The following is a 27,145-nucleotide window of genomic DNA, read 5'->3' as shown; positions in this document are numbered from 1 at the left end:
CGATTGATTTGTAAATTGCACACACAAATAGTATTTATTTGTTATTTCCAAAACACTTTTTCTTTTCTTCTTACGGCAAACCAAACTGAAATTATTTACAAAAAAATATATTTATAGAATGATGGGACGGACTATAGATAAGATACTACAAGGGGCCGTACAAATATTACGCAACGCTATTTTTGTCAAAATTAGGCACCTTCTCACCCCTTGTAATGCTCAATTATGCTAGACAATACACCCACAAAATATAACGTAACGCTTGGACACACGCACACTAAACATTCACAAACAAGTCATGCTATGGGTGCAACATAATTTTAACGTGCTGTTTTAAGATTTGGGAAAGCTCAGACCTATATGCATTTCAACTCGATTGATGTGTTTACTTCAAGTCATAACTACCAGCGTAAAACAGTGTAGCCATGTTACAGCATTTATAAACAACAACAATAATAAAATAAAATTAAAAACACAAACAAAATATTTTAGTAATAAGTTTGTTTGGTCTGGTTCGTTTAACGACACCACTAGAGCACACTGATTTATTAATCATCGGCTTTTGGATGTCAAACATATGGTCATTTTGGACCCACTGATGCAGATAGATCCTAGACCCACTCCCCAACCCCCCAAAAATATATAAAAACAATAAAGCCAACTTTTAATGACGGACAAATATATTTTCACATCAGATATACAGAATCCAAAACATGACCTTTGGTATGTTAAAGTATGATACGTTGTTAGTTAAAACATGTTACTATTATACTTGTAGAAAAGACTACTATCACAACAATTTTTTTTATTCAATACACCCTAACATATACAAAGTTCTGTTAGTTCCAAAAAAACAAAAACATTATGCGACAAGACATTATTCATAAAAATGGGGTTTCTTGTTGCACTCTTTCTAGTCACGATATTAAGAAATACATTATGTACATGGAATTACATATCTTTTAAGAGATCATCTGTCATATTTACTTTGAGGTTTTCAAAATTTATATCTATAATTTATGGTTTTTGGAATAGCTTCACTTATATTTTCTTAGTGAACCAAATAAATGGGTCAACTCTTTTTGTAAAATGCATACACTGTACTGCAATTTAATACACTATATTGTAGACGATTCCTTTGGTGTGATAATTATTTGATTTTATTGCAATTGTACATTTTTATATTTTGTTCGATACAATAAATACTAATCGACAATACTTTTTAAACATAAAAAAAGATATATTGAAAATGAGAGTGCATATAGTTTTAAAATTTTTTTTTTTAAATACAAACAATTTATTATATTATTATTGTTAGTTTTTACACCAAATATTGACTAGTACCATGTTATCAATACACACACATACAAAAAAAAAATTAAATAAATAAATTAAAAAAAAAATAATAATAAAAGAAAAGAAAAGAAAAGAAAAAAAATACTCCTAGCATAAACAATACAAGATATTTACATACATGTGAAATCTCTTTTTTTGTACACAATCATTACTACTATTAATAAATATCCATTCTGAGGTTCATAGGCTGGCAGTGCAATACTTCTTTAAAGTAATTCTACTTCCTGATTTGATTATAAATGAATTATTGCAACACAAAAAGCCCCAACACAAATATATCCCCTGAAATACTACAAATAATACTGCTTGTTAATAAGGCTCAGACCTGAACATATTTTAAATATTTAAGTTATTTTTGGCTTTATCCCATGATGCATCATTCTTTTATACCCATCTGCGTATATGTAACTGAAGTTAGGTGCAAATGCAGTTTTTACCATATGAATTCTCTAAAGTACTTTATCTGACCTAGAAGCACAATGTTATTAAAAAAAAGAAGAAAAAAAGAAGAAGACAAACCCACCCCCCAAAAAACATGATAATAACTCTTATAAATAGCATCACGATGAAAAATTGGTTTTTAATCAAGATTGCAGCTGTGTTTGTGTGTTGCATAAATAAAACATGTTAATTTTTTGTAATTGTTTTGTTTTTGTTTGGGGGAGGGGGGGTAGGGTTAAATGATGTGGTAGGAGTAGATTGGAGTTTTAATTAACCAGACAATCAATTTCTCTTTCTAAGCATATAACATACCATGTTGTTAATGTCCACTGCCAAAGGTCTTTAAGAAAAACTGTAACGATGACAAACTGGTGTCAAGGATTTTGGATCAATTTGTATAACTGTGTCAAAGAGTAAACACTGTGTAAGAGTAAACTTAAACTTATATGATGAAAGATTTTTCAAAAATGTAAATTACTCTTTTCTGAGATTTTCTGTTAAGGACCTTCTCCAAAGTGGAAATTAAAATTAATATAATATATACCCACCAAAAACAGTAGGATTCATAAGGCATAAACAGTACAAAGTAAAACATTATAAGAATTATCAAAAATTTTCATTAAGGACTTCAGTGCACAAAAATATGCTTAAGGTAAAATATATATTTGTTCATAAACAATATATAAAGGAAATCATGATTTAAAAAAAAAAAAAAAGTTAAGGAGTAACATCAACAAGCTATGACGTTTATAAGTTTGAAATATCCAGTGTTGCCATGATCATTTAATGCACCCAAAGATACATCTCATATTTTGGCGACCATAACCGATTCATCCGTGTGTGTGTGTGTGTGTGTGGAGAGAACAAATTATCTATATTATGTTAAAAAAATGATGCAAAGCTATTTGTGATCAAATCTGGATGGCATACATGTATATTCTGGAACAACTTTCCTTGCCTAACCATTCTGCTTTATGCAACCAATGAAACTCTCAGACAACTCTTGTGTGACGAGAGAACAATAGAGTGAAATGATTTCAAAGTGTTTGTGTGCAGGATGGGGGAGTCTACACTGGGCAAACAAAGTTTTTAGGAGAATCACGTCATTTAGTGGAAAAAAAAAAAAGCTTGGAAAGCAGCGTGAGGTTTTTTTTTTCAATTTCAATTGTGTGGTTTCTTACCCCAATGGTCAGAATATATCCTAAAATGTACCTCAACTATTTGTTTTGGATTTAACTTGATTTAACACTGGGCCAACCAACCGAATCGCAAAAATCACCAATTAACTTTTGTGTTCATCCATAATTTCAAATCCTGTTAACATCCAAAATTCAATTTAACACTGGGCCCAACCAACTGAAAAACAAAGATCACTCTCCACTCAATTTTGTGTTCACCCGTAATTTCAAAACCAATTTTTTGCTCCAAAATATATTTGTTGAATAAAGCAAAATGTCTATCCAATGCAGAAATCATATCACAAATTTATGTACGGCATTGTAAAGTTTAAAAAAATTACTTATCAAATATAACACAGCTGAGAAAAACATTAACTGCATGCACATTTTTAACACTTGCCCTGCCCATCTGCCAACAACCTATATTAAATTATGCTAGTACATGAATTAAAATTGAACTGAAATTAGTTTAATCCATTCTCACCTCTTGGAAAATAGTTAAGCAGAGAAAACTTTTGCTTAGTTTGTCATCTTGAAACAAAAGAATAGCTGGTTGCTTTAAACACCAAAGACCCCATTTAATTCAGCTTATTCTAACAGTAACATAGCACTATGTACACCATGATGAAAACCTTTCTGTCCAATAATACAAGATCTATATAATCCTAGTTTGTTAAATTATGCATCTTCCATTCCTAGTTTTGTATTAATGAAAGTATCACAGGTAGTCTCCTAATCCGTATCAGATTCTATGCAGAAAGAATGATTGTAACAATATAATGGGTAGCATAGCCAGTATAATGATGTTAGTTTTATTTCTCAAATTTGACTTGATGTCCATGGCTTTGAATTTGGGCATTTTAGCATTGTTTTACAGAAAATTGGTTATTTTCAGTTTCATTTGGTTAGAATTTAAAATAGGAATCCCATACATGTACTTGTATTTTTTCAAATTAATACATCTATTTTGCATTATGAAATCTTATAAAGGAGGGAAGGAGAGGGAAGGGTTGTTTGTCAAGAGATACTTATCGTTTTCAATATATATCTTTATATAAGATTGGGAAAATGTTTACTCCAAAATTAGGAATAGCCTTTGGGTGCTGATTATTGGAGTGTAGAAATATAGCTGATAAAACCCTGCAGATGTGAACTAATCATGTAAACAAATAAATATGGCTGTATATTTTCTAGCAGTGACCCCCCCCCCCCCCCCCCCCCCCCCCCCCCCCCCCCCCACCCCGCCCGAATTGATGATAGTCTTTAAACAAGAACATTTTCAATAGCAATTTTTGAGTGAAATTTGTCTAATGTTCTGAAAATGGAAACATTTATGCACTAGTTTATTGTTGTCGGGACATGCTAAATATTCATCATTTAAATGCTGATGTCATTTTCATTAAAAAAAAAAAGATACTGCGTCAAATACATGGCATTTAAATATCAAGTAATGGCTAATGGCCAATTTCGGTTCAGTATAGTTTATAAAAAACATGTATTAAGCTTAAACTTGTATGATAAAGAGATTATTACCTTCAAGTGTGTCAGTATCATTAAGGTAATAAATTAGGAACAAAAGATAATGTATATTCCTATGATATTGAAACACTATACTGTTACCTTTTCAAAAACATTTTAATTCAAAAACATATTTCCAGTATCTCAGTTAACAAGTCTTAAAATTATGCCATACTTTAACAAGAACGTGTTAACGAAAGTTATCAGCTGAAAATAGTTGGCAAGAAGTGAAAAACTGCATTAAAATAAAACCCACAACACTATCCTTAGGTTACAAGCAAATGGAAGACATCATAACATATGGTATAATTTGTTGTGTAAACCGAACCACCTGAGAATGAGCAGTAGTCTGGAGGCACACACACAAAAATTTATAACAAAAAATCCCATAATGTACTGTAAAGACTGTGCCTTCTATACTACCTTGTTTTAATGTCGAATAGCTCATTTCAAAATTACAGCAATATGAAAAATAAAAACACAGGATGAGACAAACTTTCGACTACAAAAAATGATCGATCTTCATACGAATCAAAACGGCAAAAAAGGAAAACGAAAATGTCACTATATCCTAGAAAGAAATTGATTAGTACAACAAGCAGTCGATGAGTATTGAGCGCAGTTAGGAGTTGAAACTTTTCCGATACCACTTCATCAATGTGAGGGAGAAGACCCGAGTTGTGCCAGTACTGTGTGGTGTGTGGGTGGGTTGTTATTTAATGAGGAAATCCTTCAGCAGGGTGAGGCGCCTCTTCTCAGCAATATCCATCTGATTCTCCAGGTCCTGGAAAGAAAGAAATGCTTTATTTAACGACACACTCAACACATGTTATTTACGGTTATATGGCGTCAGACATATGATTAAGGACCACACAGATAATGAGAGAGGAAACCCGCTGTCGCCACTTCATGGGCTACTCTTTTCGATTAGCAGCAAGGGATCTTTTATATGCACCATCCCAGACAGGATAGCACATACCACGGCCTTTGATTTACCAGTCGTGGTGCACTGGATGGAGCGAGAAATAGCCCAATGGGCCCACCGACAGGGATCGATCCCAGACCACCGCGCATCAAGTGAAAACTTTACCATTGGGCTATGTCCTGGCCCCACCAGGTCCTGGAATACACAACAAGTCAGACAAAACTTCAAATTTCAATATTAAACTGAAAGAACACAAGGTGGACATTCAATACACATGTAGTTTCACCAGCATTTGGTAACAACTGGGGGCAGGATTTAGCTCAGTCGGTTGAGTGCTCTCGTGAGGTGCTTCCGTCACAGGATCGAAACACCTCGGTGGATCCATTAAACTGATTAGGTTTTTTCTCATTCCAACCAGTGTACCATAACTGGTCAAGGCCATGATGTGTGTTTTCCTGTCTATGGGAAAGTGCATATAAAAGATCTCTTGCTGCATTAGAAAAAATGTAGCAGGTTTCTTTTTATGATTTACCAAAATGTTTGACATCCAATAGCCAATGATTAAGTAATCAATGTGCTCTAGTGGTGTCGTTAAACAAAACAAACTTTAACTTTGGTAACAATTAAAGTCCGAACCAAACTGTTAACAACTACAATAAATTACTCTCCTATCTTTAATTACCTTTACATTTCCCCAAAATTTTGTCCAGACACAATTTGTGAAAAAACAATTACAGGGACTGTAACGATGTTACAAATATCAACTTTGTTGAAATCGCATAGGGAAAATACATACAGTTTTCTACCATCTGCCATTTAACTTTTTTATGGAATACTCTTCAAGAGGGGTGAAAGCCTCTGAAGTATGTGAAATAATTAATATGAAATCAATGTGCTCTAGTGGTGTATTTAAACAAAACAAACTTTTTAAAAAATTTAACGTTTGCTTTTATATAATAACATGTTATGACGTTGTTAGATTAAGTCATATCCTTCCACCCCTCTTGAAGAGTATTCCATAAAAAGGCAAAATGGCAACCAGCACAAAATTACATGTTTTTTCCGTATGCAATCTCAGGTAAGTCGATATAGGTGACATAGGGAATCTGTGTCACTGTAATGGTTTTTTCAAGATTTCTGCCCGGACAAAACCTAACAAAAAATAAAGGTAGGAGAGCAGTTCGGACATTAGACTGGTTTCCCTATCATTCCTTTCACATGAAGTACAATAAGTAAACAACCTATAGCCCTTCACACAAGGAACACCTTTTTGGCATACTATGGAATTTACTACAAGTTATTTATTTCTGAGCTAAGTATTTTTTAAACTGCACACAAAAAATAGTATTTATTTTGTTATTTCCAAAACACTTTTACTTTTCTTCTTACGTCAAACCAAACTGAAATTATTTTTAAAAAATGTTTTGGTAGGGGGATGAGACGGACTATAGATGTTCCAAAGATCTATTATAATCGAAAATGGATCAGTCTGACTATAAAAAATACATGTAATTTTTAAATTGTTCTTATTAACTATATGTATACCTGTATTATTATACATGGATTATTATTATATTATTATTATTGACATCCAATAGCCAATGATTAATTAATCAATGTGCTCTAGTGGAGTTGTTAAACAAAACAAACTTGCTACTTGTATTATTACACAAGTAAATGTACTATTATTCAAGTACATCTCATGCAAAAATACTTTTTGCAAATACACCAGCTAGGACCCATTACTTTTCTAAAAATATGTGTATTTTTCTGAGAATATAAAAGTATGTTTTGTATGAACAGAAAGGGTGTGTATCAAATACGTACTCCCCTGTCTGTAATCTCTGCCCTTTCCACCTTCCACGACAAATTCTCCACTTCAGCTTCTAGTTGGGCTTGTTGATACTCAAACTAAAAAATAAAACACTTTACATGTGAAATGGTACTAAACCAAAACAAACAAGCATTCTGAGAGTACTGCTAAAAGCAATACATGTTCCCTACAAATTTTCATATCTCCTAAATTCAAGGGAGGTAAACAAAAAAGGGTAAATTGCCATAAAAGTCAAATCTGATTTGTAATAGAACATGATAAAGCTATCCACAAAATGTCAGCTCAATATATATATTATAAAAAAAAAACTACATGTGTGACAGATAGACAGACAGACAGACAGAAGAATGGAGATGACCAGTAAAGGAATAATAAAATACTTTGTGCTCTAAGCTGCAAATGATATTTTAACTAAGAAAACAACATTCATATAGAATTGTCTTAAAACAAGTAATTTTTTCAATACATTTCAAAATATAGCATTGCCACAGTTCATAAATTTGGTTTTACATAATATATATTATTATCAGACATTCCACAAATGTTAAGTTTGTATCAATAACATAATTCAAGTCTGCTTTGTCAAAAAAAAAACACAACCCTATAATTTAATTTATCCTGCAACCAGTTTCTACTGGCCGATTATTATGACCGATTACAGCAAAGTCATACACGTATACTAGCAGATTATGACTTTTGACGTCACTCATATGATGTCACACCTATAGCTACATTACAAAATCGTTCATTTGAGTTCATTTGACATCAAGCTCATTGTACAATGTAGCTGAAATAACAGAAACATTAGCCTTTCCCCTTAATTTTATGGTCTGCAGGATAAAGTTAAAAACTAGTAAATGACATAGGATATCAGGATTATCCTGTTCAGGCCGAATGAGAAATTCCCATTCTTACCTTCACAGGATAAAGCTGATATGCTACATCATCAACTAGTTAGTCTCCATATACATGCACAGAAGATTTAACGTTATTTTTGACACCCAACCATGATTCATAGAAACAGACATATAAACTGTGGCCAGGTCTTGCTTACCAACAGCTTTTTTCCACCTTTCTCCATGTAATATGCATACGGGTAAGTATACTGTAAGGTATATCGGCACTGCAATGAAAGAATACAAATATGATAAAATATCAGACATGGCTAAATCAAAAACTGGAATATATAACACTACTGGCATCTTTCCATATGATAATAGTAGCAACATAACATACAATCTTCTTAATGAAGTGATAATTAAGATTCTTGTAAAGTTAGCTGCACAAAAGCAGCAACAAAAAATACATTTTAGTATATGAACGAACTATTTTTTAATATATACTACTCAAAAGAATTTAAGGGTCAAAAATTTATAACCAAATAATTTTCAGAGTGTATTAGATTGATTGTTCCATATTTACAAAAACCCACAAATAAACGTCACTGTATACAAGAAAGTCACATGGCATGCTGTCAAAGTTGAAGGTTGTCAAACATGGATTTTACACATTAGAACATTCGTTTAATAGTGTGTGAATCCACCCCTGGCGCGAATACACTCGACACATGTTTTTTAAGTGACCTATCCCAAACGATTTCATAATTTGTGCCATGTTGTTGCTGTTGATTTCAGCGTTGTGTTAAATGCTTGTTGTGATTTCTGCTTATAAAATACCTCGGCTAAGAATGCCGACTTCACCACAGTATACTCCATTTATTAAAAAAACAAAAAACAACCCAACAACAAATCCTTTAATAAAATTAATATTTACGGTCTTTTTAAAATCCAGCTAACTTATTAAATGTCACCTCACAGTCTTACAAATTTATATCTAAAATTATCTAACAAATATTATTGTAAACTAATTTTATTCAGTGTACATTTAACTGCAATTTGTATAATTTAAATACTGCATGTTCATTTCCGGCGATCGCGATCTGCATGTGTGCTCTCGACCATGGGTACGAAATTAACAAAGACAAAGGAATAAACAAAAACTGCAGTTGGTATTCATTGATGCGAATAACTATTGTTTTTCTACAAATTTACATCAAGATTTACTTTTGCGTAATCGTATTGTTTAATGTCCGCAACGATGTCTCTTGACACGCGGGTATCAGCTGACTCTGAAGCGTGACGTATATTCGCACCGAGAGCTGTCCTCAGTTCAGCCAACGAACGTTCTTCCTAACGTTCGCGAACTATTTGATTGGTGTTCGTCGTGTCCATTTGGTTTAACGTGAAGCACACAAACCAGTCTAACAAACGTTTTGTTTTCACTTGGTCTAGCTGAACTCAGCCGTTCAGTTGGCTTACATGTCTTTTGGCCCTGAACTGGCATGTGTATTCAAATTGACACGCACTGTCGGTCTGTTTTTATTACTTTGGTTCAAAGATTTTACAAAGTGAAAATAACAAATTACAGATCTTCCAGACATTGCTGCCATACATGTTGAATGAATGCCGTTAAAATTAATAACCGTGATTATTAAAATAAGCAAACATTATAAGGCATGACACCGCTTCTCGTTACCGGTCGCGAGATCGCTATTACACTAATTGAATGTTTGAGGTGTCGGATAGATTATGTAACGGTTTGTTCACACCAGAAGACAGAAAATGGCTTAGCCAAAATTTTAGCCACTTGCAAATTTTATTAGCCATTTTTTGTAAAAATTAGCCAATGGCTAATTTGGCTACCGACAGCGTGAGCCCTGAATAGCCCTTCCTCGATCTTCGATAGTCAGTTGAAGTCGTACCATTGTCGAATTTGGAGTGTGCACCGTACACAAACGCAAGCTCCAATTATATGGAAATTCAGCATTGGGAACATGGAATACACGTGCAAAGCGTGCAGATGAAGCGCTTTGTGAAAAAGCAAGATATGGGCACTTAGCAGACCTTTCGCTTTCGCCCTAATTTACGTGCAAATGTAAGCATGTTTTTGCCATTAGAACTAGTCGACAGTGTCAATGACAGTGGATTTTAATTCATTTATGGGTTGCTTAGACCCACTTTCGTCAAAATGGAACAATACCATGCGTGACATTATGGTCTAGCTAATATAATTGACATTCAGAAAATAATGTCGAAAATATCGTCTGACCCTTAAATTCTTTTGAGTAGTATATATTTATATTAGTACTATTTGCATTATTTTTGAATATATTAAATAGGAGTATTTATCTAACAACAACTATGGTTATTTCTTAGCAGATCAATCACACACCTCAGGTGGATATTTTACCCCTGAGGTATATCTGCTCCTGCACTATTAACAAGTTTAAACTCCATATTTCTTTAACAACACACAAGAACACTGTTATTGGAATTCAAATATCAGCTACAGGATGTCAAACATTTAGTCATTATGATGTTCAGTCCTATAGAAAACTTGCAACATTTGTTTTTACATTAACAGCATGGGATCTTCTATATGCACTTCCCCATAGACAAGACAGAACATACCACAGACGTTGCTATATACCTGTAGTGTGGCACTGGTTGGGATGGGACAAAACCTAAACAGAGAACGGATCCACCGAAATGGCTTTAATCCTATGAGTAAAACACCTCAAGGTGAGCACTCTACTGATTGAGCTAGATCCTACCAACTGCAGTATTAAAGGACAAACCTTTTTCAGGAGGGTTGCTGCGTCGAGGAGGTACTGCCAGTCAATCCAGGTTCCCTCATTGTTCATCACTTTCTCCTGGATGCGAGACTTAATCTTCAACAATGTCTGCTCTTCAAGTTTCAGACTTTTGGCATGATTCTCCCACTGTCAGACAAAAGCATATTAAATAATTTATACAAAATCGTTAAGACATTTTACATAAACACTAAGTTGTTGTTTCGGTGTGTTTTGAGGGGTTCTTTTTGTTTTTGTTTGTTTTTATCTTTGTATTGGTCCAGAAATGTTGATAATGTAAGGGATAGAGTCCTGAATCACTGTCAGACAAATAATGTTGACCATAAATAATATAAAATAGTTATAATACTAAAAGAGAATTGTTAGAGTACATGTAAATATGTTCTGCATGAGTGTACATTTTTGCAATAAACATACATATTATGTTGTTATAGCAGGGAAAAAATAGTTATGATGTGGTTTAAACAATATTTATTCCCAATTATAATGCTGGTTGGGGATTGGCCAACAGGCAAAATGCCTATATCAAGGCCTCTCCCAACAATTTGAAAAAGTAATTCAGGTTTACACAACATGACAGACCAATGGTAAACTCAGTGATTCCAAATCTTAAAGGCATATTCTCAAGGGCAAGTTAACAAATCTGTTTGCAACCCCAGGTCTACCAAGGATTATAAATAAAAGTAATCTTGATTACTACCGAGATGGAACAAAAGGTGGGTTATTTCTATAGTCACGTGACAACCCCCCCACCCCACCCCCATATATGATGTAGGTGTAGGATTTAGTTTTTTTAATTTGTCATAGTTATCATCAAACACTAAATTAAATATAAAGATAAGTAAATATTCTTGAATCAGTAAATGTGTAAGTACTGCTAAAAATAGTGGGCTCAGCAACTATATAATGATCCTACCTGCCAAGGTACATATTACCGTGTCCGTTTCAAATGAAATGCATTCTGACAACAGAACAACACAAACACATTGGTTGGATTGACCAAAATATGGATAATTTATCCAACTGATTTAAAGTAATGTGTACTATGATGGCAAACAATTAAAGTCTGTTTTGTTTAACACCACCACTAGAGCACATTGATTTATTAATCATCGGCTATTGGATGTCAAACATTTGATAATTCTGACTCATAGTCTTAAGAGAAAAAACCCACTACATGTTTCCATTAGTAACGAGGGATCTGCAGCAATCCAGACAGAACAGCACATACCACACTGATATACCAGTCGTGGTACACTGGCTGGAATGAGATAAGACCAATGGGCCCACCGACAGGGATCGATCCTAGACCGACTGTGCATCAAGTGTGCACTTTACCACTGGGCTACATCCCACCTTGATGGCCAAAAAAAGTTGTAAGCACTTAAAATATTTCGCAAAGGCTAATAAGTGAAAAGGAACATGGAGTTTCTGGACACACAAATAACCAACCCGTTCATAGTAGAAGAGATATTTCTTGAGGGCTTCTCGTGCCTGCACCAGAACAGATTCATTGGCAATGTTGGGATTTTCTTTGTACCGGCTACATTCGTAATATTCACTACCGTGTGCCTTCCAGTCTGAGAAAAAGAAGAAAAACAACACATACAAATTACTATCATGTTAGATATATATAGGTGCAATATCAAGTATATTTTAATTAACTATTTAGAATATACTTTTTTCTTCTCACTGTAGCACACCATTCTTTATTCCATCCAACAAATCTTTGCTTCCGAGAAATATAGTCTGTTTTGTTTACTGACATCACTAGAGCACATTGATTAATTAATCATCGGCTATTGCATGTCAGACATTTGATCATTCTGACTCGTAGTCATCAGAGGAAACCCGCTGTAGTTTTCCTCATGCAGCAAGAGATCTTTCATATGCACTTTCCCATAGACAGGAAAACACATACCACATCCTTTGACCAGTTGTGGCGCACTGGTTGGAACAAGAAAAAAACAAATAGTTGAATGGACCCACTGAGGTGATTCGACCCTGCGATGCAAGCACCTCAGGTGAGCACTTAACCCACTGAGCTAAATTCTGCCTTGCTTCTGGGAAATGGACATAAATTTAAAATTTAACATAGGGTACAATGTTTCATGCAAATAATTGTTTGATGATTACAAAAATTATAAAGCTTAGAAAAATTGTTTCCATAAAACCACCTAAAACTGAATATTCAAAAAAAAATTATATCTATTTTTTTGTAATTATTACCCCAGCGGTCATTCACAATGGGGGAAATATTTTTCATATTTTCTCAGTGAGAAATATTCTGCATTCGTTTAACATACAATACTACTGGATGATGTTATGCTTATAAACGGTAAACCAATAGCCATGTTGATACTAAATATAATGCCATCATGATTTAGCAAACACAAAATGACATTACATAGTTTAACGAGTTTGCATTTACGACTTTCGGTTTTCATTGTTAAATTTGTAATAAAATGTTGTTTTAATAAAATGCATAACTGAATAAATAGAACTTTGGTTTTAGAAAATTATCTGTGAACATGATTAAAACACTAAGTTGTAGCAATACTTAAAACAGTGTGTAGAAAGGTTTACATTTTTTCTCTATATACATGTATGTATATCAAAAATAAAAGGCTCCAAACTTGATACAAGTTATTATCAAATTCATGTCCCTTGTGAAAAAATTATTTCACTTGGGACATAAATTTGATAATAACTGGTAACTGTTTATCATCCTCTACATCGTAACTTTAAATTAATTACGACATTAGGAATTGTTAAAATTCTATTCTAAAAAGCAAAGTTTTAGAAATATTGTCCCATGACAGCTAAATCTCATGCTGTTGTTACATGACAGACCCAAAATTTTAAATCTATTATCACAGTTTTAAAAAATATGAAACTGCCTACCTCCTAGACACATCCAACAAAAGTCAAACTTGCACTTAGAACATTGCTGAAATGTTAAAATAATGTGATTCATTAAAAACATGATAAAAAATTACTTGTTTATTACTGGTCTAATTAAAAACACTTTCCAAGTTGAGCTTGAAAGAACGCAACCCTCGCAATTAAGAAAATGTCCATGGCCCCCCCCCAAAACCCCTAAATATAGTCCAAGGCAAAATAGTGCGGAAATCTCCACGACATTGCCGAATGCCGTGGGCAACTGCAGGGGTTGAGCACGCCCAAAATTAGGTATTAATTCTCACTCATTCTACAAAGGTATCAAACGAAAATATCAATGACGCAATACAGAAGAAAATTTCAAGTTAATAGTTAAAGTTTGTTTTGTTTTACAACACCACTAAAATACATAAATCAAGTTTGACATCTAGTCTTACAGAGGAAACCCACTACATTTTTCTATTAGTAGCAAGAGATCTTTTATATGCTCCATCCCACAGACAGGACCCTTGATATACGAGTCGTGGTGCACTGGCTGGAACTGGATATAGTGCAATGGGCACACCAACAGGAATCAATCCTAGACAGTGTGTGTATCAGGCGAGCACTTTACCACTAAGCTACATCCCACTCCAAAGCTTTAAGAGCCTGAAGTGTACGTTGATGGCCATTACATAACAAAAAAAGACTTACCATATGATTACAACCTCCATTTTTCTCAATGCATACATGACATTTTGGACACTGCAAAAAAAAAGAGGGTAAAAAGTGGTATATTGAGTGTTCAACCAAATATTGCATACCAGGACTTTAAGCTAACTGATAGATTACTTTTTATTCGTCTGTAATAGGAATTGGATATAGGCTTAGTTATCCTACCCCCACATTAAAGTAGTGAGCAATATTGCTGATACCAGATTTTCCTAGGAAGGGAGTTCAACAAAAAAAGAAAAAAAGACACATACACTTTAGGTGAAACAATCTTTACTTGCAAAAACCAGTTGATCGAAATATTACATCCTTCTATCAAAATTAATAAACTGATTATATGCAATAGTCAAAACCTGGATTTTGGGGCATTTTGAAGTTTGGGAGAGATAGAGGGATACACACCCCCACCCCACCCCTCTGCACCACTCTTGGATCCCCACCTGGAAGAAGGCATAATCTGTAAATATGATATTCATCGCAAATATACATAACAGATTATATCTCGAATATACGTTACTAGTCGTGTAATACCGACTAACTTATTGCAGGGCTTTGCAGACTGGAAATATGCTATTTAATATTTAACACTGACTTAATGTAGTAGAATTCAAACAGCATTTCATTAAAGCTGTGTACCATGTCCATAAGCAGGCCTATTTTTTCGTCCTATTCTACCAACTGTTTCATGGTAAACAACAAAACTGTCTAAGGGTAGCACATATCACAGCCTTTGAAATACCAGGCGTGGTGCACTGGCTGGAATGAGAAATAGCCCAATGGGCCCACTGTGCTTTACCACTGGGCTACGTCCCTGTAAAGAGTCTAGTGTTCTGCTGTTTGTCAGTCTTGCTGGAATAATGCAATAATATGAAAGTAGTAATCACGTGACGTACATCTTTGGTGTGTGCACTGATATAGTTGGCAGTCTCCGAGTCATCGGCACATTTGGTCAGCCACTTTTTGATTGTATTACACTTGGTGGGTGCATGGTATTGCATACCACATCGGAAACTGAAAACAGCAGCAAAACGAAGATCTTTTACACAGTATTTACTTATTACACAAGTATTCTGTAACTGACTGTTTGATAAGAAAATAAAGCAATATTTACCACATCGGAAACTGAAAACAAAAATTATTTTTTTTACATACTTGTTACACAATTATTTTGTAATTGACTGTTCGATAATAAATTAAAGCAAAATGTTTTTTTTATATAATTTCGCTATTTTAATGTTTTAATTTTACAAAAAAAAGAAACAGTGTACTACTTATTATCAGGATGATAGACCACAAGCAAAATGTTTTGAAGAAAAGATTTGTAATTATACTTAGTGACAATTGAACATGCAAAATGTTCTACACTGTTTTAGCTAATGTGACATTTTATTATAATATATGAGAATTTACAGTTAATGATAACAAAGGGAGATAACCACATCCCTATTATTTTGTTAATATCACTGCAGATAATTGTTTCTGAACTTACTAAAATGCTGAACAACATTCAGAAAAATTTCACACCAGTGAATGGCGTTTTTTAACCTATCAAAAAGTTTAGTCATATTCGGTATATTTTAACACTGTGGGTAATAGTTACTGAACCTACTAAAACGTTGAGTGACATTCAAAACATTTTAACACTGTGGTTAATGGAGTTTTTTAACCTATCGGAAAGTTGAGCGACATTCTGAACACTTTAACACCAGTTACTAGTTAATGCCGTTTTTACACCTACCAGAAAGTAGAGCGACATTCTGAACATTTTAACACCAGTTACTAGTTAATGCCGTTTTTACACCTACCAGAAAGTTGAGCGACATTCTTAACATTTTAACACCAGTTACTAGTTAATGCTGTTTTTACACCTATCAGAAAGTTGAGCGACATTCAGAACATTTTAACACCAGTTACTAGTTAATGCTGTTTTTAAACCTACCAGAAAGTTGAGCGACATTCTGAGCACTCCACCTTCTTTGCAAATGGCTCCTTGGCTCTCACTATGATTGGACAGTTCACTCCTGGACAAAACCGCAGCTGAGGGTGGTTCTGAAGTGAATGCATAGAGATAAAACCCAGTCCACTGTTTTCTTAATTGTTAATATTTGCAAACATGTATCAAACAAACTTGAATCAGCTAACAGAAATCCCTTTTGTATATGACTAAATAATTTTTATGTACTGTAATTTGTTTTAAGTACTCATTACTGTATTAGCTGAAACGGTAAGAACACTAAACAGGGTTTTATTTGTAAAAGACCCATGGCTTTGACTTTGGGAATTTTAGCATTGTTTTACTAAATTTTGGGAATTTTCAGTTTCATTTAAAAAAACATCTTAGTACGCCTTGTTAGAATCGAAAAGACTAACAGTATACATATACTTGTATTTATTCAAATTAATATCTAGTCTTATGTACTGTTGTCAAAATATTCCTTTATATAATAAAAAATGAAAATTATTTACATTGATTAGGAATTTGTTACTCCAAAATTGGGAATAAAAAACTATATAGCTTTTGAGGAATGGTACCAATTATCAGTTTAGAAACATAGGTGATAAATCCCTGCTAAATTAAAATACTGGAGATTAAATGAGCAGAAACTAATGATTTATTGAATAAAATCAGGCTCTAAGGTCATCTCTAAATATATATATATATATATATATTCTGTAACCCAAACGGTCTCCCCCAAAAAACAATTCCCACCCAAACATTAACTCAAACCATAATTATTTCTTCTTTTTCACTTTCAATTTCTAAATATGTTTTTTAAAACAACAGGTGAACTAAAATAATGACACAATAAGAAAAACAGTATGCTGGATTAAGGTAATGAATTTAAGACTAGCTTTAGAATAAAATATTAAATTCTTACATCAACATGTTAATGATAAATAATAAAATAAATACCAGAGCATATTTGTCTGAACGTTTTGAAACACAACTTACTTTGACCAGATCATTAAATGAAAGCTTGGAATATCTGTCACGAAATGTCGGGTCACTTAAAATACTGCAGAGAAAGTCTTCTGGAACCAACACTGTACAGTCATTTCCCATGCATTCAATTCCTGAAAAGTTAAACATTGTTTTATTTAACAACTCCTCTTGAGCACATTGATTAACTAATCATAGGCTACTGAACGTCAAACGTTTGGTAATCCTGACATGTAGTCTTTAAAGGTAACATGCTACGTTTTTACATTAGTAGCAAGGGATATTATTCTGTTATTATAAGCACTTCGCACAGTTAGGACAGCATATACCATAGCATTTGATATACCAGTCATTTGGTATTGGTTGGGACGGAAAAAACAAAACAGATCCATTAAGGAAATTTTATCCAATGATCCAATCATCTGAAGTAGGTGACCCATTACCTCCAATAGCATTTGACCTTTTTTTCCTCTTTTAATCCCCCCACAACTGAATTGACCTTTTTCCTCTTAGCCCCACCAAATATATATATTGCTGGAATCTACTCCTGAATCCCGGTCCTCGATTCACGAAAGCACAGTTAAGATGCATTGATTACAAACCCAGTTTAGCCTAATCTTCAAAAGGGTATTCAATTCTTTGATTCAAATCAGGATTCCCAGCATTACAGGATTACATTTTGTATCATGGAACTTGTGCTTTGAAAAATTATATAGTGGCTAAAAAAAAAAAATTGGCACGACATGGCACCAATATGTAGTGAAGCCTTCTTTAATATATTAAGTACCTTAATTAACTACAGTAAGCGTGTCTGTGACAAAAACCACAGTACCTGTTGTGAGGCCTTCTTTAATCTGAACTTGGAAATGCATATCCCAACATGACTGACAAAACATATGACCACAGTTCAATGCGTGGAAGTTCTCACGCGACTGTTCACTGGCACACACTTTACACATTTGACTATTTCCCACAATAACTTCCTGGAAAGAAAAGAAATTGTAAATGTACATTGTTTGTTTATTAATGTTTTTATGTTTTTAAGCATCGTGTAGTTTCAGTTAGAGAAATTTGTAGTATTTATCAAAACAATTATTAAAAATTATCTAATTATAAATTAAAATTTATTAAACACAGCTTTGTTGACCTCACCTATTATGGGGAGCTATTGCTCTCACTCCGCATGACTCCCCTGAGTTTCGTTCAAGAAGGGTGATTTTTAGCTCCCCTTAGAATGAGAATTTATAATGGTATTACTACGGTAATATCTTAAATAGATCCTTATAATTTGTTAGCAGAGCAATTAATAACTCAATTAAATTTCTTTCATGGCAGCATCTGCTGTAAAACAAATTGTAAATGGTTAATTTGTTTACTGAAATGGCAGGTTTTCAGTAAATCATAAATATGTCATGGTACTATACTTCTCTATACCAAGCCTAAAATATGTGACGGGGTTGGTGTGGGGTGTGTGTAATAAAATCATGGCAAGAGTATTAAAGGGGTTTTTCCAGTTATATATAATTGGCACTTTTTAACTGTAAAAAACACTAAAATTTATACTTAAAGGGATATGTTTTTCAGGTAATTTCCTGCCCCACCCACCCAGTCCCAGGTATGACCCTATTGCCACTGTTGATAAAAATGATAACATACCTGTGATTGCTTGGAGCTTTTTATCTTGGAATCAATTAGTAATTTCTCTGGATCTTTGTGATGACTGCAAAACCGAAATAAAAATTAGATAATGTCTCTGTTTTTGGTTACACATAGCATTGATAAGTACTAAAAAAAGAGCAATAAAATATACACATGAACTTCATTTGTTTTATACAAATTTAAAAATCTGAAAAGAAGTAAAACAGCTTATTGAATAAACTGGGCCCATATTTTCGAAGCTATCTTAGCCTACGAAATCGTGAAATTATCGTAAGCTATGACGTCACTATGGCGTTCGCTGTAGTGACGTCACAACCTACGACGCTTTTACGATTTCGTAGCGCTAAGATGACTTCGAAAATAGGGCCCCTGAACTACAAGGGTACTAATCCATGATAAATGTAGCATATGCTAAACAGGCTACAAATTTATATCATGTTTATGATATTGGGAGAATCCTAACACCCCCATCCACCCTTAAATTCAATGCCTGCTTAACATTTGTATCCATAATTCTAAATTGAAAGACTAAAATTAATTTCTGCTTCACTATTAGTGATTCATGGGAGACAACTCTTGACAAAGGATCCAAAACAAAATTAATTTGCTATTCTGAATACTACAGATTTATAATCCAGGCAACCCAATTTGTTTGGAATAACCATTTACAAAATGTGTTGTTGTGTGCCTAACACCAACTGTTAACCAGGACCAGTGCTTATAAAACGTTTAGTCCAGACTCGATCATTAATGACGTCACATGCATGCAATTTGATGCTGAAGTCTCAAGACTCTATTAAGACTCGAGTCCAAACTCTAAACATTTTATAAGTTATTTGTTTGTTTTGTTTAATGACACCACTAGAGCACATTTATTGATTGATTGATTAATCATCAGCTATTGGATGTCAAATATTTGGTCATTCTGACACAGTCATCAAGGGAAAGCTGCTACATTTTTCCTAAAGCAGCAAGGGACCTTTTATATGCACTTTCTCAGACAGGAAAGCACATACCACAGCCTTTGACTACAGTCAAACCTCGTTAATCCAGACTTCGATTATCCAGAAACCCCACTTTCCAGACAGATGAGCGACAAAACGAAACGACTACTTTGCAAATTTATTCATTAGTCCGGATATTCAGCTTCCGGATCCGGACGGTCATAATCCAAAACAAAGTGTCAAGAGTAAAGAAAATTTGCTTTGTTTAACCGGTTACTGCTAAAACAACAAATGCCCTGCCTTCAATAAACGCGACCAGTTAAGACCAGTCAGGCAATCCACATGAGCTCCAATGGCTGCAAGGGGTTTTACACACTTATCGGTTCGATGCACTGCGTTAGATATACCGCTCTATGATCCTGTTGTGTTTTATAATCTTTAGAACAGTCAATTAAGGGTAATTAACTTTGGAGTTACTGTTACAATTGGTCGACAAAAGACAAATGGTCAGAGTTAATGGATATCACATGTTCTGGCTGGGGCATAAAGATCAAACATTTAAGGTGTTGACACCATTTTCTAACTGTCATTTTGAAACCGTTGGTGATGAAAACAATCTCGAACTTGTTCTTAAAATGCAAAGCTCTTTTACGTCAAACTGTGCTATTAGACAATGCCATATTTCAGATTACTTTGTGAAATATTGCCTATAGGTTTGTGCACGTGTGCATGTGATATTGAAGGTTAAACAAATAAATGATTGTATTTCATGCTTTTTTTTGCTTTTAAAAAAAATCTTTTGTAATCAAAGGGAGACTACTCTGGACATGATTCAGTAGTCCGGAAATTCGTTTATCCAGTCAATTTGTGGGAAAACCATTCTGTCCGGATTAATGAGGTTCGACTGTAGTTGTGGTGCACTGATTGGAACAAGAAAAAAACCCAATCAGCTGAATGGCTCCACCAAGGTGGTTCGATCCTGCGACCTCAAGCGAGCACTCAACCAACAGCTAAATCTCGCCCCCTAAAACACTTTATAAGCACCAGTCCATATAACCATGCAAAATAATATTAATGATGTTCTAAAAAATTTGCAGAACACAAAATGGATTATGCAAAACCAGACATGCACAAATAACGCACATGTAAACAAAAGAATCATTTGCAAAATTTGGGTTCAAAGTGGGGGTTTTTTTTAGTTATCAATACAACATACTGTTCAATGATGTCATCACACTGCCAATCATGAGCCAACAGTAGCATCTTAGCCAATGATGGTGCAACCTGGAGTGGAAAATAAAAATATAAATGATATATTACTGTATTTAAAACATAAACAGCCAGAGCCTTGGTTATTAACTCGTCTTTTACAAAATGACGTTGTTAATGGCTACAAATTGTAAGAACTTATGCATGCATGTATTTGTGTAATCTAAATACCAATCAGAAGGAAAATTGGAACAGCCATCTTGTAATGAAGCTAGATCGCTGGGGTGGGGCTGGAAGCACGCCCCTCCTACACTTCTTACTATAATTTCCAAAATTATTACATGAATGTACAAATGTACTATAATTGATGGTCACTGATGAATCTGGCTTCAAATGTCAAAATTTGTATTTGATCATAGTCAGTAAAGGTCAATCTAAAACATGAATGTACAGCATACAAAATGTTCTACAACTGATTGTCACCGGTGGATCTGCTTTTGGGTCATTCTGCGTCAAATCACCCAATAAAATAGAAAATTGCAACACGACCGATTCTAACTTTGATAAAAATTGCTGTACATATTTGTTTTGGTCTCAAAAGTCTACATATCAAATTTTAGCTTCATCGACAATTTTTGGAAATATGGCCCCTTGAAATTTGACATTTTTGGTCAAAACGGGCGTGGCTACCAATCTTTAGACACCAAAATATCTCAGCAACCAGTGGGCTGATCTTCATAATGTTGGTGTTGCTGGAAAGGGAATTCCACAAGGAAACATTACGTTAATTATAGGACCATGTCAAGGGTTCATGATCTTTTGTTTGACCTTGAATATCATGTGACCTTGATATGACCGTTAGTCAGAATTATCAAAATTGGAATCGGTCGGGTTATACCCACTGGATGAAATGACACGGAATGACCCTTTTGTCAAAATTTGTAGTTGATCATAGAGAGTAACGGTCAATTTTCAAACTTATTAACATGTATGTACAGCATACCCTTAGTGCTGTGCACAATGCTTCTATCTCCTCATTAAGTAACCTGTCGACTCCTTCAATCTGCAGCAATTCGTATTCAAAATATTCTGGGTCATCAGTTTTTTTTGGCTTATCAAGATCAAGGTCATCAGTCTCATCATAATATCCAATGAACGACTCATCGTCCGTATCATCCATGTGTTCTGACATGTCATCACCCTCCTCATCCGAGTTCAGACTCTTCATGTCCTCTGACATCCTGGCAATATGTCGCAGCAGTACTGTAATTTATGCAGCGAAAAAAATAATAACAACAGACAATTAAAATCCTGTACTACATGTTAATACATATACATGGGGCTAGCTGTGGGTAAGCAGAATATTACGCCAAATTATCTATTAAATTTCAAAAATTCATCTAATCTTCTGTGGCAATTTCATCCAAAAACAACCTAATGGATAAAATTTAACACAGCAAATCCAAACCTCTGAGAATTGAAAACCTGCGAGACCATTTATCGGTTACGCAGAAATAAATCCATGTAACCCATTTCATTTTTGCGTCACCCGTTATATCCATAAAAAAAGGTGCTCGAAATTTTGTGCAAACAAAAAATAGGTTACGCAAAATTAGATCTGTGTGAACAACGCATGAATGAAACACACTGTTCTCGCAATTTTCAGAGGCCTAAAATCTAGTATCCTGGATACAGGGACAATCATTAAAGTAAACAACTCATCAAGTATAACCAAAAAAACAATAAAATAAATATCATTAAGTGTTTGTTCCAGTGCCATGAGTACATACATAGAGGATTTGTCATGAGTATTTTTTAATATGGGAAAATATCACCCGAGTATATGTTAATCGATATTTGTTGAGGCTCTGCCGAAACAATATCAATTAACTAGACGAGGTTGATATTTTACGTATTAAAAAACATGAGTAGCGAATTCTATTTATCTTATAACACTTCTTAAATAAGATTTTAATTAACACACAGTACTAAAGTCGCCGCCATCCGTAATATGATATCATCACGATCAGCACAAATTAGTTTAACGTCACACATTTTAACTAAATCTTTGAAAACGTTGCGCTCAGGTACACAGGTATTGTTGGCTTGTAAGTAAATGACCTATAGGCTATACACAGCAACACATTACCTAGAGACCTTGCAAATTTGCATACCATTATTAACCAGGTTAATACACTAAAATTATCACATGGGTTTATGACATGGATATCATGGGTAAGTTATAGGATAAATGTATGTACAACATGTATGTATGTATGTTCACTTAGCGTTGAATTCACCTGCCAAGACAAGTTTTTAAATAGATCCCTCTTTTGGCATATTGTGTACAATGCACATTTATGTAACAATTAGTTGCACAAGCAATACTTGTTATATGATCAGTAATTCCTGTGTCTGGACCAGTGTATTTAGTATTAAAGAAAAACAACTTTTTTTATTGCTGAAAAAAGAAATAAAGTATTACTTATTAAAATGTTGTTAATTTTTGACAGCCCTGTGAACAGACCAGGAAGTGTTTTTTCTGTATCTGTTGATAAATGTGATGTTACTGGTTCATGTATGCTTGTGAGCATTAAAACAATGTGAGGTGCATGACTAATTGATTATTTAAAGATGTCAATTTTCAACTGATCGTGGCAATACTGCATTATAAAATATGAATATCATGTTTGTTTTCTTCAGTGAAACTTAAACTTGACTGTAACTTTAACATACATGCAAAGTCCAAACCACATTGTTAACAAGTACATGTATGATAAATTACTCACCTACCTTTAATTACTGTTATATTGTCCAAACACAAATTGTGAATTTTTATTTACAATGACAGATTCCACATATTGTATTGTAACCAATGTGCTTGTACCATGTCACCTACACTGACTTTGCTGAGATCTCTTAGGATAAAAGACATGCAATTCTTTGTTGGCTACCAGATTGCATTTTTATGAAAAACTCTTTTAAGAGGGGTGGGAGGATATGACGTTAGTGTTTTCCCTAACTTGTTTTAGCATGGTGCAGCACCATCTTGCCTTAATCAGCACCATGCTGCCCTGAGATTAAGCAAGTCTTTTTCACTAATTAATTCTAAAATTGCCTTTCTAAAACACCCAAAAAGGTATTATTAATTAATAAAATATGTCTTTTATATCTTTTGCCATTCATTTATTAAAGCAAGCACATAAATTACATTAATGTTTATTTCAATTAATTTGTGTGTATTTTTAATGAAAAACAAGTGCCCCGAAAATGCCCCAAAAGTGATTGGTCTACCATGCCTTGCCAAATTTGTAGGGAAATCACTAGACGTAATCTAATGTCATGACATGTGTTACGATATAAAGCAATCGTCATGACGTCAGATTAATTATGTCACATACATTGGTGGCTAGAGTCTATGGTTAGTCTAATGTGTGGTAGCCAGAGTACTCTGTTATTCAAGAGCTAGATGGACGCTTGGACGGTAGTGAACGCTCTCTCAGCTAGAGATATCATATGGGTTATAGTGAAAACGGAACCATGCCAAAACGGCCCCAGGCGAAAAAGGAACCAAATTAGACAAAACAGAACCTGTGTTGGCTAAAACGGCACCAAAATATGTGGACAAAACGGAACCTGCCTTTGCTAAAACGGCACCGAAATCAAAACCAAAATTAAGGCATACACTTTTTAATGAACTTTGTTAGTTGCCTTTGATGACAACTTTATATAACTTGATAAGAAGTCCAAGCCTTCAAACCATTGTATTTTGAGTTTAATTGCAGGCTATTATATAAGGGAAAAAAGATCTATGACAACCGGATCCCCTTACTTGTTTACTTAACGCACAGCCTCCCAATGTGGAGAGCTGCTATTCATTGAGAACTAATTAGCAATATATGCTCACTAAGGTTTGTCCATGTTCAATCAAATTGGTATTAAAGCAGGTGTAATTCTAGTAATTTAAATGCTTGACAATCAACAGTCTACAGTAATAACAACTCAAAAGATTTGGTAAGGTAAGTGTTAATTCCTATCGTAGCACAATCCACGGTTTCACATGTTGAATAATACGATTTTGACCAGCTTTATTCGGCAACAAACTAAGTCATGATTTTTCGTTTCTCTCTCTGTCTGTCTGTCTGTCTCTCTCTTATGTGTGGTTCCGTTTTAGCCAATACAGTGAGGTTCCATTTTAGCCAATACAGTGAGGTGCCGTTATAGCCACAATCGGTTCCGTTTTCGCCAACGAAAATGGTTCCGTTTTAGCCTGTCCCTATCAATGACTATTACTATCATATAGATCTCTTAGTGAAAATACAGAATGGCTGCCTACATTTGTACCTCACATTAGGCAAAGATTTCTGCTCTAATACAACAATAATAACACTGATGATTTTCGAGTTCAACGATAACAAATAGTTCACATAGTAACCACTAATACACACACTACAGGAAGAAACCCTGTATACCTACTGTGTTGTAAATAAAGGTAGCAGAATAAATTATCGTAGTTAATAACAATGTGGTTTAGACTTCAGAATACTTTACAGGCCCGTATGCAGAAATGTATATGGGGGTGCGTAATCAATGGCCCAAAGTTTCCGGGCCAAAGGGCCGGAGTTGCTAGGGGGATCTGGGGGCATGCCCCCTGAATTTTTTTAAAATCTAGAATGCAGGAGATGCATTTTCCTGCATTCTGGGAAGTAAATTTGTCACATTGTCGGACTATTTCTTCTTTTTTTTACACATCCATGGATGGAGCTCGCCAGACTATGGGCCTCGATTATGGGGGGTGCGTAAGGGCCTGCTTTATAAAATAATAAATTATTTAATGGATAAATTATTATTTTTACAAACATTTATTGGGGGATGGGAGGAACTCTTGCCCAAAAGGGGATCTCATATGAAATTATGATAAAACATCTGATACTTAGTGTGCACGATTCCAAAACGATGGGACCACAATGGATTGTAGTTAACCTTAGTCTTAGAATTATGAAAAAGGAAACAATTTCATCAAAGTTGAATGACGATTTTCTGGTCAAAATTGTCGTGGTTTACACTTTTTCGAAATTATAGTGATTCTATTAATAATATAAGTATTTAATACATTAGATAACAAACAAATATTGCTTCTTCTACATCGACAGTTTTATAAATTTACCCACACTATGCGATCTGATTACACAACAAAGACATAGCCATCAAAACGGATGTGACGCAAGTACTTTTAATATTTCCTGATATACCAATCTCTCACATTTTATTACGCTACGGTTGCGATTAGAAATCAGTCTAGTACACGCACTTGCAAAATACCTAACTCGGACCGTGATCTGGATCAAGAATCACAGATGGTATTCAATCACACACGCCCGCACGACGAACGCGCACACACACACACACACACACACACACACACACACACACACACACACACACACACACACACCAAGACAAATATGCAAAGGATATATATTTCTCTCTTCAGCTAACATAAGCCGTTTTGCAAACATTTTAAAGTGAACAACAAATTATATCTTTAATTTTATTCTATCAAATGCGAAAAAAAAAAAATGGATCTGATTGAATAAAGTACTTTTTTGGAACAAATTAAAAATGCATATAATATATCTCTTTTTTTCTAGGCAATATTTTGTTGAATTTAAGTCAGTGAGACAATTTATAAATTAATTGTCGTGTAACTCTATCATTAAATTGACCCGAAGGAACAGAAAGGAATGCTTGTTTAACAACATGTTAGAACATTTTAAAGTATTGTTATTATTTCAACATCAGGTTAATGAAGAAAGAGAGAAAAAACCCTTTTCCGCCAAATAAGCTAGCTGGGTCTACTTGCCCCAATAAAGCAT

At 34.2% G+C, this 27,145-nt stretch overlaps 1 protein-coding gene across 1 annotated transcript; it reads right to left on the bottom strand.

The window, feature by feature from the left end:
• Window positions 1-4,207: 4,207 nt before the first annotated feature.
• On the bottom strand, window positions 4,208-26,483 carry LOC121368076 (potential E3 ubiquitin-protein ligase ariadne-2-like). Its single transcript, XM_041492607.1, has 15 exons — window positions 26,441-26,483; window positions 22,273-22,532; window positions 21,277-21,344; window positions 19,114-19,177; window positions 18,290-18,440; window positions 17,470-17,591; window positions 16,456-16,565; window positions 15,410-15,527; window positions 14,499-14,549; window positions 13,809-13,854; window positions 12,357-12,484; window positions 10,890-11,033; window positions 8,307-8,375; window positions 7,246-7,329; window positions 4,208-5,277 (listed from the first exon to the last, which is right to left on the bottom strand). The coding sequence occupies exons 2-15, from the start codon at window positions 22,507-22,509 to the stop codon at window positions 5,206-5,208; spliced, it is 1,464 nt and encodes a 487-aa protein (XP_041348541.1). The 5' UTR covers window positions 22,510-22,532; window positions 26,441-26,483; the 3' UTR covers window positions 4,208-5,205.
• Window positions 26,484-27,145: the final 662 nt, after the last annotated feature.

The sequence above is a fragment of the Gigantopelta aegis genome, chromosome 3 (genome assembly GCF_016097555.1).
Source record: "Gigantopelta aegis isolate Gae_Host chromosome 3, Gae_host_genome, whole genome shotgun sequence".
NCBI lineage: Eukaryota > Metazoa > Mollusca > Gastropoda > Neomphalida > Peltospiridae > Gigantopelta > Gigantopelta aegis.
The sequence above is the reverse complement of the archived record's forward strand: the minus strand, read 5'-3'. Positions and strand labels throughout refer to the sequence as shown.

Coding starts and splice junctions, on each gene's coding strand:
- LOC121368076 (XM_041492607.1), bottom strand. CDS start 22,509: ATGTCAGAGGACATGAAGAGTCTGAACTCGGATGAGGAGGGTGATGAC. Junction 15,528..16,455: donor GAATGTCGCTCAACTTTCTG/GTAGGTTTAAAA, acceptor TGCTGTTTTCAG/TTTCCGATGTGGTATGCAAT. Junction 14,550..15,409: donor TCAGTGCACACACCAAAGAT/GTACGTCACGTG, acceptor TTTTTTTTGCAG/TGTCCAAAATGTCATGTATG.